The 15532-nt window shown below is 41.9% G+C and overlaps 3 protein-coding genes across 4 annotated transcripts; 2 read left to right on the top strand and 1 right to left on the bottom strand.

Annotated features, from left to right (window-relative positions):
• The first annotated feature begins 933 nt into the window (after positions 1 to 933).
• Positions 934 to 3479, top strand: LOC115671273 (profilin-1). Its single transcript, XM_030592797.2, has 3 exons — positions 934 to 1112; positions 2351 to 2488; positions 3056 to 3479. The coding sequence occupies exons 1-3, from the start codon at positions 990 to 992 to the stop codon at positions 3188 to 3190; spliced, it is 396 nt and encodes a 131-aa protein (XP_030448657.1). The 5' UTR covers positions 934 to 989; the 3' UTR covers positions 3191 to 3479.
• Positions 3480 to 6470: 2991 nt separating this feature from the next.
• On the top strand, positions 6471 to 8898 carry LOC115671274 (early nodulin-93). The gene is made up of 4 exons (XM_056320754.1): positions 6471 to 6730; positions 7081 to 7142; positions 8397 to 8472; positions 8616 to 8898. The coding sequence occupies exons 1-4, from the start codon at positions 6613 to 6615 to the stop codon at positions 8699 to 8701; spliced, it is 342 nt and encodes a 113-aa protein (XP_056176729.1). The 5' UTR covers positions 6471 to 6612; the 3' UTR covers positions 8702 to 8898.
• A 1278-nt stretch (positions 8899 to 10176) lies between these two features.
• LOC115667607 (endoribonuclease YBEY, chloroplastic-like) lies at positions 10177 to 15090 on the bottom strand. Of its 2 annotated transcripts, none has more exons than XM_030589165.2 (12): positions 14638 to 15090; positions 13952 to 14203; positions 13782 to 13877; positions 12968 to 13145; positions 12771 to 12854; positions 12586 to 12686; positions 12280 to 12372; positions 12075 to 12146; positions 11687 to 11806; positions 11560 to 11610; positions 11061 to 11249; positions 10177 to 10563 (listed from the first exon to the last, which is right to left on the bottom strand). In XM_030589165.2, the coding sequence occupies exons 1-12, from the start codon at positions 15010 to 15012 to the stop codon at positions 10396 to 10398; spliced, it is 1779 nt and encodes a 592-aa protein (XP_030445025.2). In that variant the 5' UTR covers positions 15013 to 15090; the 3' UTR covers positions 10177 to 10395. The 2 variants fall into 2 exon arrangements, with proteins under 2 accessions (XP_030445025.2, XP_056177094.1); XM_056321119.1 differs by having other exon boundaries at positions 12771 to 12839.
• Between the last annotated feature and the right edge of the window lie 442 nt (positions 15091 to 15532).

Below are 15532 nucleotides of genomic sequence, written 5' to 3'. Positions count from 1 at the left end.
CTTTTGCAGCATGCTTTGTAACATCAGTGGTTTTAAAGAACTTAGAATAAGCTCTCTCTCTCTCTCCCTCCCTCTCTCTCTCTCTGATAGTAGTTTAGACATGGGACATTGGCATTTTTTCATAAATAATTTGACAGCAAAAAAAATCAGTTCCTTGATTTATAAAATGGCACCTAGTTAACTGAAATCTGTGTAGAACCTAGTATTTTTATTTTCTCTGTATAGACGGTTTTGTATATCAAACAAGATAATGCAAGGCCTTTTAAACCTTCTAAAGATCTTCCATTCTAATCCTTTGCTATGATTACTTCCTATCTCCTTTTCTTTATTTTTAGTGTGGAGGACGGATGCTCATGTGCATTGAGCATTACCCACATGAGCGCAAGCACATCCCCCTTTGCAAATTTTAAGTAGAAGAAAATTTGATTTAATTGAATATAGTTAATTAAAATGGGCTTATGAAAAGGTTTGGTACCATACAATGATTAAGAATAGATATGTCGTTTTTTTAAAATAATAGAATTTGCTTTACCTTTTTCCTGTGAAAACATCGTTGTTGTTCCTGTTCACGATTTCGATGAATTGGTCGCGCGCTCGCACCATTTCCATTTTTCATTTTTTTCAGGAAAAAAGAAATGGCGGAGCAATTATCAATTTAAAGGTACATAAATAATAAGCCCCTTTTGAAAGGTCGGAGTGGGTCCCGCTCAAAAAGAAGGACAGAGCACCTTAGAATAATCCACGCTGGAGATGTTGAATCAGGAGAGCCTCCTCATCGGTCATCGCCCACGCGCGCGCGCGGCACGCGCCCCACGCGCCTTCGCGAAGCTTAATTCGACGCAACCCCCCCTCTTTCTCCTCCGCTATAACTTCCCCCCGTTCCCTTCCCATTTCTTGTCGAAAACCGAGAGCTCTTAAGCCAAAACCACCACCGTCTCCCTCCCCCTCTCCCCCCCCTCTCTCTCTCTCTCTCTCTCTAGCGAACGAAGATGTCGTGGCAACAGTACGTCGACGAGCACTTGATGTGCGAGATGGAGGGCAACCACCTGACCTCCGCCGCCATCATCGGCCAAGACGGCAACGTCTGGGCCCAGAGCACCAGCTTCCCCCAGGTTCATTCTCTCTCTCTCTCTCTCTCGCTTGCTTACGCGCCTTCTCGCTTCGGGATCCGTTGATCGGGCTGTTGATTCTGTGTTTCCTTGTGGTGGCGGTGGAGTCTCCGATAGGTTCCTGGTAATCTGTGTGATTTCGGCGGTTGTCGCTTGCGCTTGACGAGTTTCTTTTGTGGAATCGAGTGTTGAATGGGCGGAGGAGCAAGATCTGTGCTAGTGTGATTATGATTCGATCGGTTATGCGCGTCGGATTCGACTGTGACTGGTGAGTACGGTGTGGTGGAATTCAGGCGTGTCTGTAGATGGACTTTTGACCGGATCAGCGACCGTGTTTTTGTGCGATGTAGTCTTCGGAGTTATGTGCGACACTTCACATCCCGTGCGGAAGTTTGAGGAGATGATGATGATCGGTGTTGTGTTGTGGTTGATACTGTTTTGTATCCGTGTCGTAGAAGAATGGTGCGCGAATCACCGAGAGCAATGTGGGATTGTAACTTGAGGCCAACTAGTCGTGACTGGCCATTGATAGATGACCTTACTAGATCCAGTGTTACGTGTTCTTTGATTAACGTTCTAGCACGCGAGGAAATCCAATCGACTTAAAGGAGAAAGGTTGGAGGTAATTAGGCTGAAGATTGGCGGTGTATCCTCTTGGAGGCGCATCGTTTCATCTGATTAGTGAGTGTCAATTGGCAGGATTTTATTGGTTGGTATGCACACGCGTGTGTGAACTGTAAAGGTTGGATTGCCTCGTCTACATGATGAAAGATCGGAAGGATTGTCAATTACGAGACTGGAATGAAAGACTATAAAAATTGTTCTCCCCTAATGATCGTGCGTTCTCTCTTAGTGTTTGATGAGTATAGGTTTCAAGTTGTCTTATCTCGATACAAGTATCGGTTTTTTCCCTTTTCACTCGCGTTGCACATGTTGCTCAAGTAGATAATACTTTCTGCCTGCGAAAGAAGCATTGCGTATGTCAACACATTGGATACGAAAAATATTGCATATTCCACGTGTTCAGTTAGTTAGCATGAAATTTTATGAAAAGCATTATTATTTTAAGTAAGTTTTATCAGGTTATAATCTTTTTTGGCATAAAGCAATCCAGTCAAACAAGAGGACTGTACATTGGACAGAATTGACATGATTACCCTCTCACCTTTTTAATTTTTGAAATCTTCCCGTTCTTATTGGAATTATGAATATGACTTTTTTGGCTGTGTGTTGCTCTGCAGTTTAAGCCTGAAGAGATAGCTGGAATAATGCGTGATTTTGATGAGCCTGGGTCGCTTGCACCCACTGGTTTGTACCTTGGTGGCACAAAGTACATGGTGATCCAAGGCGAAGCCGGTGCTGTTATCCGTGGCAAGAAGGTAAGTTTGTCGTTGAGGCATCACATGGGATGCTTATCCTTTTCATGTTATAAGATTAAAAATGTTGTTTCTTGCTTTGTGTCAGATTTCAACTTATTGCCTTGCTTCCAAGTGGCGACAGGGATATCACTTGAATGGATTTTGTGATGCTCATAATCAGTTGAATCGTCATAGTAATTGTCTAGCTGAATTATATTAATTGACTCAAAGCGCAAATCTTGTGGAGAATGAATTCCCCCCTCAATCTTCTGTTAATGATTAAGGGAGTAAGATCATTGTAAATTTCCTTTTTAGCTAGGCCTTAAGTGGTTTCTGGTTTTGCTGGAACCATTACCAATTTTTGCCTCTTACTTTGGAACATGTAAATTTGCTTGACGTACTTTTCCTTTAGTGCTTACTTATGCGTAATAAATTTCTAGTCTCTGACGTTTCGATCTGCTGAACTTAACAAGTGAACTGTTCTCTGCCATGTCTTGTACTGTTGGCTGCTATGTCTGTATATTATACTTCTTCCAATCCTCGCCCCTTGGTCCTTCACATAACTAAGTTGATCTCATGCGATTTCAGGGCCCTGGGGGTGTTACCGTCAAGAAGACAAATCAGGCCTTGATCATTGGCGTATACGATGAGCCTATGACAGCTGGTCAATGCAACATGGTTGTCGAGAGGCTCGGAGACTATCTAGTCGATCAGGGTCTTTAGGCATGTCCGCAATGCATTATGGGATTTTTTTTGGTTCTTCCCTGTTTTTGTATTGAAAAAGTCCGTCGCTTCTTCCCCTTTCTTTCTGGAATATACTGGGCTTGCGTGTCTACATGAGGTTGGAGTTGTTGCAGTTGATGCAGTTTCTTGTTTGGGGACATGGGAACCTCTGAGTACAAGAAGGTGGTTTGTTATCCGAGTGGAGATATTTATGGCTGTCTTTGTTTAATGAACCTTTTTTGTCCTAAGTTGGTGTTCTACACGGAGATAAAAAAAAAGCTATTGGTCATCCGAATGGAAGTACTTATTAATGAGAATTATGTTACAAAGTTCTCTCAGGCACGAAAAAGCATTTCCTAACACTCGTAAGCGAGACTGTATTAACTTAAGGGATATTTTCATAAAAAATCTGACATGTTTATAATAAATATTTTTTTCGTGACATTAAAAATCTTATATTTATACTCGGGTGACACATTTTGACATGACGTTGTTACTAATGTTTTTGGACAAGTGATGCAAATGTAGAGCCACGTCAGAAAAGATTTTAAAATAAACTAAAAAAGGCAGAATAAAAAAAATCAAACAAGAGGAGAGATTGCATATGGTAGGAGGTGCCACAGCCGTTCCAACTTTGCCGGTGAGGGTCGTCGAGCTCCATAGGCTGTCGACCTTGCGAGTAAGTGGAGCTCGGCCCAGATGGTGTCGAGCTTGAGTGGGGCGGCCGTACATCAACAACACGAGAAACGCTTCTTCTTCGTCATTTGCTCGGGCAATGATCCAAGCATGGATACGTTCCAAAAAAAAAAAAAAAAAATCCAAGCATGGGTTGAGCTCTATATTGTCTTAGACATCGATATTTTCAACCCCACCACCTACGATTACTCAAGACTCTCCTCTAACTCTCAAGCCCTCCCTCAATGTTAGCAAACCCTCGATGTTAGTGGTCCGCACTGAGAATCAATCAAGGCTGATACTCTAATATTAGTTGTAGATTAGGCTGTGTCGCAAAATCGACCTTCACTATACTTAGGTAGTTATAATGTCTTGCTAGAGACCGCTTTATGATTTGTGTGGGCCAAAAATCATTGGCCGATTTATTCATCCGTAAAAGGCACGTTTGAAATTCCTTTCGATTTCAATATACACATGGATCCTGTCTAGGGTTCAATATTCCGTTGCGTTGTTTTTCGTTGATGAACCCTTCACTCGAGCCATGCTGTGAGCTCGAGCGGCCACGAGCTTCAAAGCCAGTTCTAACCTTAAAGCTCGCGGCTGCCATGGCTGGCTTTGAAGCTCCCTGCAGCTAGATCATCGTCTTCAAGAGACTTGCCCCTCCTCTCTGTCTCAACCCTCCTAGTTCATTTGCGCAAATTTGAAATCTCAAATTTGAGAGCAAGCGATGACCACCTTGCAGGTGGTCGAGCAACAGCAGACAAACGCCGTCGGAGGTTCATGCGGCAGTGGGCAACGCCAGAAGAGCTTTGGTTGAATGATCGCGAGCTTGAAAACGATGAACAATAACTTTCAAGACGGTAAATAATAACTTCGCAATATGAGGAGCAAACTCCACATTTGACTCAAATAGAGGCACATCCGTGAGATCTAAGGTCTTAACCTCGTTGATTGCCTATGGGGGTCGATGGCCCTTGACGGCAAAGCCGGAACACAATGACGCCACCATCCGCAATCTCTCTCCTTTAGTTTGATTTTTTTTCTTTTTAATTTTTTTGATGTGCTGAGTGAGATTCACGTCATAATTTTAACAAACTATTTTTTAATAAAACCGTGACGAGGTAAATATGTCATTCGGATACAAACTTAAGTTTTATGGCGTTACAAAAAAAGTTTGGGATAAATTAGTGGATAGAAATAGAATAACGGTAATGGAGAACGTTGGCTCATATTTTATTTTATTTTTTAATTCGTTTTGGTCGCAGGCTGATATTTTAGTTCATTGAAGATTTGAAGTCATTCGCGCAGAACAATTCTATCAGCTAAAAAAGAATCTTTTAATTAAAAAAAATAAGAGGGCAAGTTAAAGTTTGCTTTGGCAGACAACATAAACGTGCCAAAAGAGACGTGCCGTAGACTAACTACGCACGGGCATTCTGCCCGTCTCCTGAAGGAAAAAAATCGAGTCACTTTAAAAAATTTGACCCCAATTGAATGAACTCGAATGTTAGTAAATTCGAAAGTAACAATCGAGTATTTAGCATATTCAATCATAAATAAATATTGTTTTGCAATGATATAGCTTCATATGCAATTGAATTGCAGCTTAAGTTTCGATCTGGTCCGACACCAAACATAAAAAAAAATTTGACTAAATAGTCAGGAGCAAGGTAAGTCAGCCTCCCCCCAGTTTCCGGACGGTATTGGGTATGCCAACATAATAACAATAGTCCATTGGAGGACGTCCTTCCAGAGAAATCAAAGTTTTCTTGAATGGAGGATAGATTGGAAAATCGAACTTGTTACCTTCAACTTTCAAACCAAAAGTCAATCGGTCAACCACCTGGCGGAGAGTTTGCTAACAATTGGCCAAAAATCGCCCCTCTGTTTACTTTTTCAAAAGGTCCTTTCACTTTTGCTCGAAAGTTAAAAATGCCCCTCTGTTTTTTTTTTTTTTCAAAAGGTCACCATTAGTCCTTCCATTATACTTCTCTTGTCGGTCGATTTTTGCGGACATGGATTGCTAACATAGATGCTATGATGCCACATCAAAACACATAAAAAAGGCAAAATTGAAAAAGAGAGAGCATTTCGTAACGATCGCTATATTTGTAAGCTCGAGTTCTAAACTTACAACTATCATGGTTGTTCAAGTTCAAATTCATGGCCATGACCGCTCGATTTGAGCTCACGTTTAGCATGGTCCTAGACCTTGAAACTCCCTGCTAGATCTTTTTTAGCCGCGAAATTCACGCCTCACTGTGCCCATTTTTTTTTAAGTCGTGATAAAGAAAATCTCGAGACAAATGGCCCCTCAATGATTGGGGCATTGTGTTGCAATGATTTTGGCCACGTCGAGTTTCGAAAAAGATCAGAGGGAAAAAGAAGAATGAATCTTGGCTAGAGGGAAAGTAGAGTCTAACACTCCGAAAAAATTGGAAGAAAAAAAAATCGCATCAGCGGATAAAATTATAAACTTCACTTCCGAAAATAATTAACCGCGTTTTGATGCCACGGCAAATTCCGTAAAAAAAAAAAATGATAAGAGGGAGTTTAAGAGGGCGATTTTGATTTTCGGATAAATATAAATACGATTTCGGACGTTGTCCCCTCGCAAAGAAGAGGAGACAAAACAAAAACACACTTGCATTTCTCCACTCGCGTCCATCTCTCTGTCTCTTTAAATTTCCCTGGTCGGTCGCGGCGGCGAGTTGTTCACGGGGAAGAAGAAGCAGAAGAAACGAAGAATGGGGATTCCATCGGAGATGAGAGATTTCTGGGTGAACAGCCGGAGGATGAATTCGTTCCCGATCGCTTCTCCAGCTGAAGAACGGAGGATCCAAGCCGCTCGGAATTGCACTCAAGGTCCCTCCCTCCCTCTCTCTCTCTCTCTCTCTGATTCCATTTTCGAATTGGTTTGATTCAATTCGGTTGGAGAATCGATTGTTGTCGATCATCCCTTTTTGGGATGACGAGAATCATCGCGAAACTCATGGCCATGGACGTAATTGAAGCCGATCGAACTGGGTTTGTTCTGTTGGAATTGACTTGTTTCGAAGTGCTGCTTTTTGCTCGCCGGACGTGGTGATGTTATGGAACTCGGTTATGATTGCCATTCGAACGGTGTTTGAAATGAGTCGTGTGGTTGCTGATCAGTTTGTTTGATCTCGATGCGATCTGGTGGCTTGGATCGTGTTGGGTCTTTTGATGTGCAGAGGGTGCTCGTGCTGGGGCGAGGGCGGCTGCTATCGCGTGCGTCACCAGCGCCGTGCCTACGGTACGGAATGCGATTATCTCGAGATAGTTTGGGATATGTCCTGTTTGACTGTGATTTTTTACGCGTAGAATGTGGAGATATCTTGAGATAGTTTCGGATAAGGTCCTGTTCGGCTATGATTTTAGGCATAAGCTGTGGAGTTCTTTTGTGCTCTATAGTTGCTAGGAATGGGGACGTTGTTTCGATAGCTTAATTGCCGGTTATAAGCGCTGAGATGTTCCTTGAATGTCGAATTTCTGGATATTTGTGTATGATATACACTTTAGTTGCCGATTGACAGACTTCTTTATGAAAAATTTGTCAGAAAAGCTGAACGTATTTCTCAATTTTAAGCTCAACTCGTAGTTAAGAATGGAAATTGGCATGTATTTTTTTTTTTTTTTGTGTCCTACTGTAACTCTCAAAACTCACATTTGAAACTAAACGTCCCCACCCCTAACCTCCCCCGAGAAGGTGGGGAATCAAACTTCCCACCTCACCCTTCCCAAGTAGGAAGGGTGGCCAATGGGGCAAACCCCAGTGGTTTAGGATCTACTTAACTCTTTTATGATGGATTGCATAAACTCGGGTGAAAAGGAGAGTCATTGTCTAAGTTTTGTAGCTTGTGTTAACATAAAGGTGGTGCGAAATGGTTGCAAGGAACAGTGAGATTTGCTTCAGTATCATTAAATGCGTATCCTTTATACTCTGTCGTGGAGTCTCTTGATTTCAAATGCCTGATATTGGTGCTTTTACAAGCCAAGTTTTAGGTCGTTCGTTTTGGTTTTTGAACCTGGAACTTGGGTTCCTAAAAATCCTTGCTGTAAGTAATGATACCCGCGCTATCAATTGGACTACTTTGTTGGCAGGAAAGTTCATTTTGGCTGATCTCTTGTCCTTTTATTTTGAAAATTGGGTACTAGCTTAAACTTTCCTTTATCTCTATGACGATTCTGTTTGTGCCAAAAAGAAAACCTGTTTTCTAAGAATAAAAGATGCTTCTGTAAGGAGAAACTCAACTCTGCAATATTGCATGTTGCTTCATCAATTGATTATGTAGCCGAACAATCAAATCATCAGATATAAGCATGTGGTGTTAATGCCCATTCAATCCCTCGAGTGTTGATGCTCCTTCTCTATTTATGTCGAGAATGTGCTGATTGCCTAAAACTGCTTTAAGCTCCTTTTGTGTATTCCTTTCTTCAGCTCCTGTTAAGGCTTAATCATTGTTACTAGTGTTGATGCATGTGGGGCTTCCTTCCTCCAAATTTTCAGTTGGTCGTTTGCCGAGTGGTTCCTTGGGCAAAGGCGAACCTCAATTATACTGCACAGGCACTCATCATATCAGCAGGTATTCCTGAATTTACCATGGCATCTGAAATATATAAATATGCTTAGTTCAGTGCCAAATACTCTCCATCATGTGGAGCTAAATATGGATGAATGAATGTTTTCTGTTGCGAAAAACTGAAAGTCTCATTTTTGGATTGACAGCTTCAATTGCTGCATACTTCATCACTGCTGATAAAACCATCCTCGAGTGTGCAAGGAGAAATACACATTATGACAAAACAACCTGAGAGCTAGACAACTTAAGAGCTGATGGATGATTTCTTAGCCCCTGGTGCTTGCATTAATCAAAAGATGGTGCAACTTGTTCTGGATAAGCTTATGAGTGTCTCCTGTACATACTGGGAGTGTTTTCTTTTGGCCAGACCGTAATAATTATAACATAGCGCAGCTGCACTTAAGAGAAGAAGAAGCATTTTTTGGGTAATTGATGCGCAGTGAATTTCTGTGGAATGTTGATTTTGCACTCCGAAAGCTCATTTTTCTGCATGGAAGTTACTTGTCTCTGTCTCTCGGGCGCACTTGCGTGCACACACGGGCGCAAGCTCTTTCAACTGCATCTCGTAATTGTGAATCAAAATTGCAGTCCGGTGGCAGGCTAGAACTTTTGCTTTATTCATAAAAATAACAAATTTTATAGCCTGGATTTCTTCTCCTTGTTTTTATCTTACCCTGAAGCCTGTAGTAAAACACTTGTGCTAGTAAAAATCAAATAGAAATTGGTGACAGTGGGTAGATGGCATCTGGTACATTAGCTTGTGTTCATGAAAGAGATCGTTCAATTAATGTTTGATGAGTTAAGCCAGAACGGATTGTCTAGTTTCTATTTCATCCATTTTCCAGTTAGCGGCAACTGAAAATTAAGGGGTGATGAAGATTTAACTTACTGCTGGGTTCCCGTGAAAACATTCGTCCGACAATCTCATCGGACTACGAGTCTGAATAACCCATGCTATAATGAGATGAGATCCTGTATCCCCGTCGGTGTCTCCATTTAAGGCCTCGTTTATTCAAACTGTTCATCCACGTAAGTAAGGATAGTTATGAGATCTATGACTAATGTATCAATGATTCATCCAAATAGGGTAGAGGATCCTTGTCCCGCTATAATGAAAAGCCCTATCATTATTCTGTCGAACTTCATAGTCCATTGAAGAATTCAACAGGCAACAAGGGCCAGAAAGAATGGCAACAGGATCAGGTTGCAGTGAATAACCCTAACAGATTAAGGGTCGCATGACGGTTTGAAAAATGCCAAAAACTGACATTTAAACATTTCATTGTCCTATTGTTCTCTGTTCCAAGCATTGGAAACGTAGATCAAATGCGAAAATTAGCTATGAATTTATTTTGTCTTCAAACTTTAATAACTTCTGTTTGAGCCAGAAAGCATGCGACCGCCATCTATGCTAACACCAATTATATTCGCCACGGCCTTTTTTGAAGAGAAAGCCAAGAGATGCCAACTCAAGCATCTCTATGTCGTTTTCCCATCACCAATAGCCATTTGAGAATCAGTTTTTCTTCCTTTTGTGTTGCTCTTATTGAAGTTGTGGCAGTCGAACTATGCTTTAGTCCGTAAGCCTTGAAGCCACTTCGGGCTTCCCCGGCGCCCGGTGAGCCAGGCCAAGACAACACCAAACTAGATGGCTAGGGTTGCCTCCGAAGACAGGGGAGTAGACTAATCCGGCGAGATAGATTTGACCCGGGAAAGTCATGAACTGGTTTGAAAAATGACCGAAAACCATGACCCTTATTTAGTTGAACATGTTCATTCTATCTTGTGCGCTATTGAACACTTCTCTGTTCCTCAGGCATAGTAGTACGTATGATCAAATGGGGGAAAATTGGGGGCTCATCCCGAGCCATGAAATGTAGACCTGTCAATTTCTGTCTTCAAACTTTAATAACTTCTGTTTGAGCCTCAGAAAGCATAGCGATAGATTGCATCGGCCACGCCATCTTCATCGTTGCTAACACCAATTATATTCGCCACGGCCTTGGTCTTCTCTGATCCATTACTGAGAGCAATGCCAAGAGATGCCAACTCAAGCATCTCTATGTCGTTTTCCCCATCACCAATAGCCATTACCTGAGAGAGAGAGAGCATTGTCAATGGAATGATAAGAAGGCTACATGATGACCTATTTGCAATCTCATTGCCCAGGCAAGATGAAAACAGTTCTTTTTTTCAGTGACTCAATAAGACAAAAACAAGTTTGGCAATCGAACTATGCTTTATGTTCCGTAAGCTTCTTGATAGCCACTTTCAGGTCTTTCTCCACTTCACATGGATCTAAACTAACTTCCAATTACAAAAATTTGTGCTACTTAAATTTTGCTTGTAGAATTTATAGACTTTTTTCCTCTTTGACAATTAGCTTCCTCCTTGTACATCTGGTAGTTGTAATAAAGAAGCAAAAGGCAAAAGCTTCATCCTGAAAAAGTTTGAGAACTCTAGGCCACAGATCAAATCTATAAATTATTTACCACCACATTATCTTTAGTAAACGACTAGGGTAGCAACCAAAAACTCCGAAGAAAGGGAGTAGAATAATCCAATGAGATAGATTTTGAGTGGAAATCTACCTCTTTTGGAGCAACCCCTAAATGATCAAGCAGCATTCTGACCCCACTCCCTTTAGAGGTTCCAGGGGGGACAATCTCCAGCATATCAGGCACAGATTGAACCACATTAGCACGAGCTCCAGTAGCTTCTGACCAATATGGCCGCAAATTTGTTGCCACTCCCTCAGCGGTGTCCAAAAAAATCATTTTCTGCAAAATACCGTAAAATAGGCAGATAAAAGATGCATCTCAGGTAGACAAGCAAGAGACGAGGTGGCCTAGGACAGCATGTTAGGATGGTAAACAGGTCTGCAAGTTTGGTTCTGGCTGAGAATAGTACTTGTGAAGGGGCTAAAATTTGATAAATGGACACAGAAATTTGATTAGAGTTTGTAGAGCAGTTTCGGCTGAGTATTGGAGATGTAATAAGGGGATTTCGAAGTTGTATTGATCTTAGTGCATCGGTAAAATGGTCAGATCATATTTGCCAGTTGCTATCTTTCTAAGCGTACCACTGTACCTGTATAACTGCAGCACCCAGGAGATCCTCAATGGAGGGCATGATCTCCGCCTGCAGACATAAGATTTATCATATGCTGGGACAGCCAATCTTCAGGTATGATGAAAAAGAATCTCAAAGACATTACCTTTGGCTCACGGTATATTGTATGCAATGAGTCCACAAGAGGGTGTTCAAATAGCGTCAAGCAACGATCCTCACAGAATGCAATAAGTGGAATTCCATGCTCTCGAGAGTATATAAACGCCTGCAATTTTACTGGGAGTGACATCTCTATAGTAGATTAACAAACAATAACAAGATGATGCAAGTGGTCAGAGACTAAAATTGACGAAACATTATAGTCAACAAATTCTAGGGAACGAAAAAATCGAGTAGAATATTAGCACCAGTTCTGCTCCAACCTAATTGATTTCTCCTATATTCCAGTTCTGTATATTAGTAATCTGATGCTTTTATATTGTCAATGACAGAGACATCTTTTCAAAGAAAAAATGAAGCACCAAAAGAGATACCTCTCGGCACACATCAGGATCTAAATTTCTTCTATAAATTTCTCGTCCCTGCCTACCATAAACAAGCAATCCCTGCAATTGAAGAAAGACAAGGAAACAAGATATGTGAAAGTGTCAGCAAAAAGAAACCATTCTTCATAAAAAACCTATTTATACCTATCTGTAAAGCTAGGACTGAAAGGCCAAAACACAAATAGATGTTAACCTGTACGAAGACACCAGGAGTAAACTGAGAAATGACCCCATCTTTACCAGCTAAATCTACCGTCTTCAGGATATTAATGACCGCCGGACGTGCCTGATCACAAAAGACAGATTGAGATCCAATGACCAACAAAACGCTGGGAGGGGTTTCCAAACTCACAAAAAAATGAATCAATTTTAAATAGTGTCTTGGAATTATAAAATGAAGGAAGATGTATCATCTTAGTAGAAAAGGGCTATGGTGTAGGTACTGTGGTTATTTCAAACAAATGATAAAAGAAAATGTCAAACTCTATCGCGTTCGCACCTTTCCAGTAGCAATAACCACTTTGACACCCCTTGACAAGGCCTCCTTCAGAGCTTTTGCATTTGTTAAAGAGATCCGACTTTCACTGTTGAGCAGTGTGCCTAGCAAAATTTGTCAAAGATACCGTCACAAGCTAAGTTCATGGAAGAAGAGAGAAGTAGAGAAACACAGAAGGGCTGTCTCACCATCCATGTCGCAGAAGATATAGCTGAATTTTGGTTTGTAAAAGCGAAGACTGCCTTCTCTTTTCCTGTCTTTTGGCAAATCAGCTGTAAGATTGCCTTTTCCTTAAACTAACATGGGAAGCAAGACCAATTTACATCCCAATGCAACATCTTAAGATAAGTAACTAGGTTGTCAAATAATCAAGCAGTTAAATTACCATCTGGATTCTCAGCATGGGGATCTATGTCTGTCTTAGAGTCATATGCACTTTGAATTAATCCTTTTCCTTTCCAACCGAGGCTTTTCAGAAGAAGTTCCTCTTCCTTCTCCATTTCTGCTTCTGCCTCTTCGCTCAGCTCATGATCAAAACCCAAAAGATGTAACAGTCCGTGAACCTGCAAAATTGCAAGGTCTATATTTAACACATCTCCCCTTTTATTGGTGCACTCTTTTCCCCCAATTCACCGGGTTGAGAGGATCTGTATATGTTGTCCACGTACGTCTTATTTTCCTAAAAAGTTTCAACAAGTGAACACAGTAGATAGTCACCCCATGCTAACACTCTCCCAAATCACTGCCCAACTAAAAGAAGGAACAAGGGAAATGGAAAAAATGCATCACTTTTATCCAGTTCATTGAAAAGCATTCTTATGGCAAGGCGGTTTTCATCATACACTCCTCTCCATACAGAATCAAGGCTAAAACTTGAAATTACTAACCTAGTGAAACCTTGGACTTTGGCCGATCTAAGGTAGTCCATTCGCAATAAAACTGAAGTTATGCTATCTTGAAGCAAGGTAGCTCGAATAACTGATTTATGAACAAGAAAGACGTCCATCCAGGGAGGAAAAAAAAAAAGAATGGGTTCAGAGAGAATGGGAGATGGTCTAATTGATAGATGCTGACATTCACCAGTAGCTCGGATCGAGTCTCATCACCATTCATTTCTTCTAGCCCTCCCCACCTCATCTATGATCTAACCCAAGAAGGAAAGAGCAGAAAAAAATATGGGTTAAAGAGTCCATACTAACCATTAGGATGCGTATCTCATCGAGAAGAGTGTGGCCTCTTTCCTCGGCTTGCCTTGCAGCAGTCTCAACAGAAATTACAATGTCACCAAGCATAAGCTGTAATTGATGGAAATATGTCAAGTATCCATTCATCGAGGCAGCTTATCTGGCAAATAAAGCAGCACTCTTACTATAGGGAGCTTAAGCTCCGGGACGTGTTGTGACATAGAGAGAACATCAGTGGCATGGTCCTCGTCCCTCCACTCCTTGTTCAACTTCCGAATAAAGTCGTCATTGCAAAGAAGTACAGACAACTCCACACATTGAAATCCACCGACATCGTCTATAGCAGTGTCTCTTGTTTGGTAAGTTGCATCCTTCAAGCCATCAAATGCTAGTTTCATTGCCATCGGAACATTTAGACGTAGTAGTTCTGCAATACTCTGGAAAAATGCATATAGAAAAGGATAAAACTGCTTCTCTGGAAAATCATAATAGACTGCTACAGTGCAATGTGAAAGAAGATTGTCCCTCAAAACAAAGAATTAGTCATGTTACATCAATGATAAAAGCAACAATAAGTAAAGAAATAATGCATCACTTCGGCCGGTATCCGATATCGGACTTACCCTCGAGCTCTACTAACTAAACATATTAGTTCTACCACTTCCTCTGTTTTTCCCCCTACAATTCTACTTCTTCGTCTGTTGGATAGAGAAAGTAAGCCAACTGAACTTCTAAACGACATTATGTGCATCATAACCAATCAGCGTCTGGCTCGAGTAATTGAAGTTCCAATCTTTAAATGAGGGTCAAGCTTCAGGAACTAAAAGGCAATTGAACTCTTCAAAAGCAACATTGGTATATGCAAGAGTACCAGAATTTCAGGATCATCGGGTAAGTCCCCTTCGATGCAAATGCCGACGTTGAGCTCGAGCTCCCTCTCCTTGCTCCTCGCAGCCCTCCTCCTCACCTTCCTGTACTCCCTCTGCGACGCCCAAACCCTGCCACAAACACCCACCAACCGCTTCTCATTCCCCGCCCCAAAAACCCCGACTTTACTCCCAAGCAGCGAAGTTCCCAACGGAGACGGCGGCGGGGGCGACGCCGCGCCGCCGCCGAGGCGGACGGTCTGGGGGTGCAGGGCGGCGGCGGAGGAGGCGAAGGGGAGGGCGGCGCGCAGCAGGGCGCGCGCCATCTCGGGGTCGCGAGGGCGGAGGACGCGGAGGGGGGAGGAGCAACGAGCGAGCATAAGCGTGGACGGGGGGGAACTTTGGGGAAACGGGTCGTGCGGGCTTTTTCACCTTTGTTCGCTTTGAATTGATGTTGATTGGGTTTGAACATTTTATCATTCTATGTTATTTCGCGTGTTCATTTTTTATAAATTGTTGTTATTGATAAATGTGTACATTTGTTTGCTGTGTTCACTTTCATTTTGCTCAATTGAGAATGCAGCAAAAAAAATTTGGCCAGTTCTCGAATAGATTCAAAGCTGATTGACAAGGTAAGCCTTAGATTTCAAGTGCGTCCGACTCTAAAATTGCTCGCCCCTCGTGAGCATGAATTGGAGGTGAGAGTTGTTAGGAGTTATGAGTCTAATTTGGCTTACATTGATGCGCTGCTCCAGTTACTATCCCTCTATATATCCAATCGAGGACAGACTCATCCTGTGGCCTTCGAGCTCGACGCACTTTTCAACCAAGTTGGTGTTGAGTAGGGATGTCGTGGGGCGCGGCTTCATTACTGGGACCAAGATACTTTAGCAACTCATT

Source organism: Syzygium oleosum, unplaced genomic scaffold (assembly GCF_021117445.2).
Source record: "Syzygium oleosum isolate NSW1041296 unplaced genomic scaffold, Sole_v2.1 Sole_v2.21, whole genome shotgun sequence".
In the NCBI taxonomy this organism is placed as follows: domain Eukaryota; kingdom Viridiplantae; phylum Streptophyta; class Magnoliopsida; order Myrtales; family Myrtaceae; genus Syzygium; species Syzygium oleosum.
Note: the sequence above shows the minus strand (reverse complement) of the source record. Positions and strands in the feature narration are given on the sequence as shown.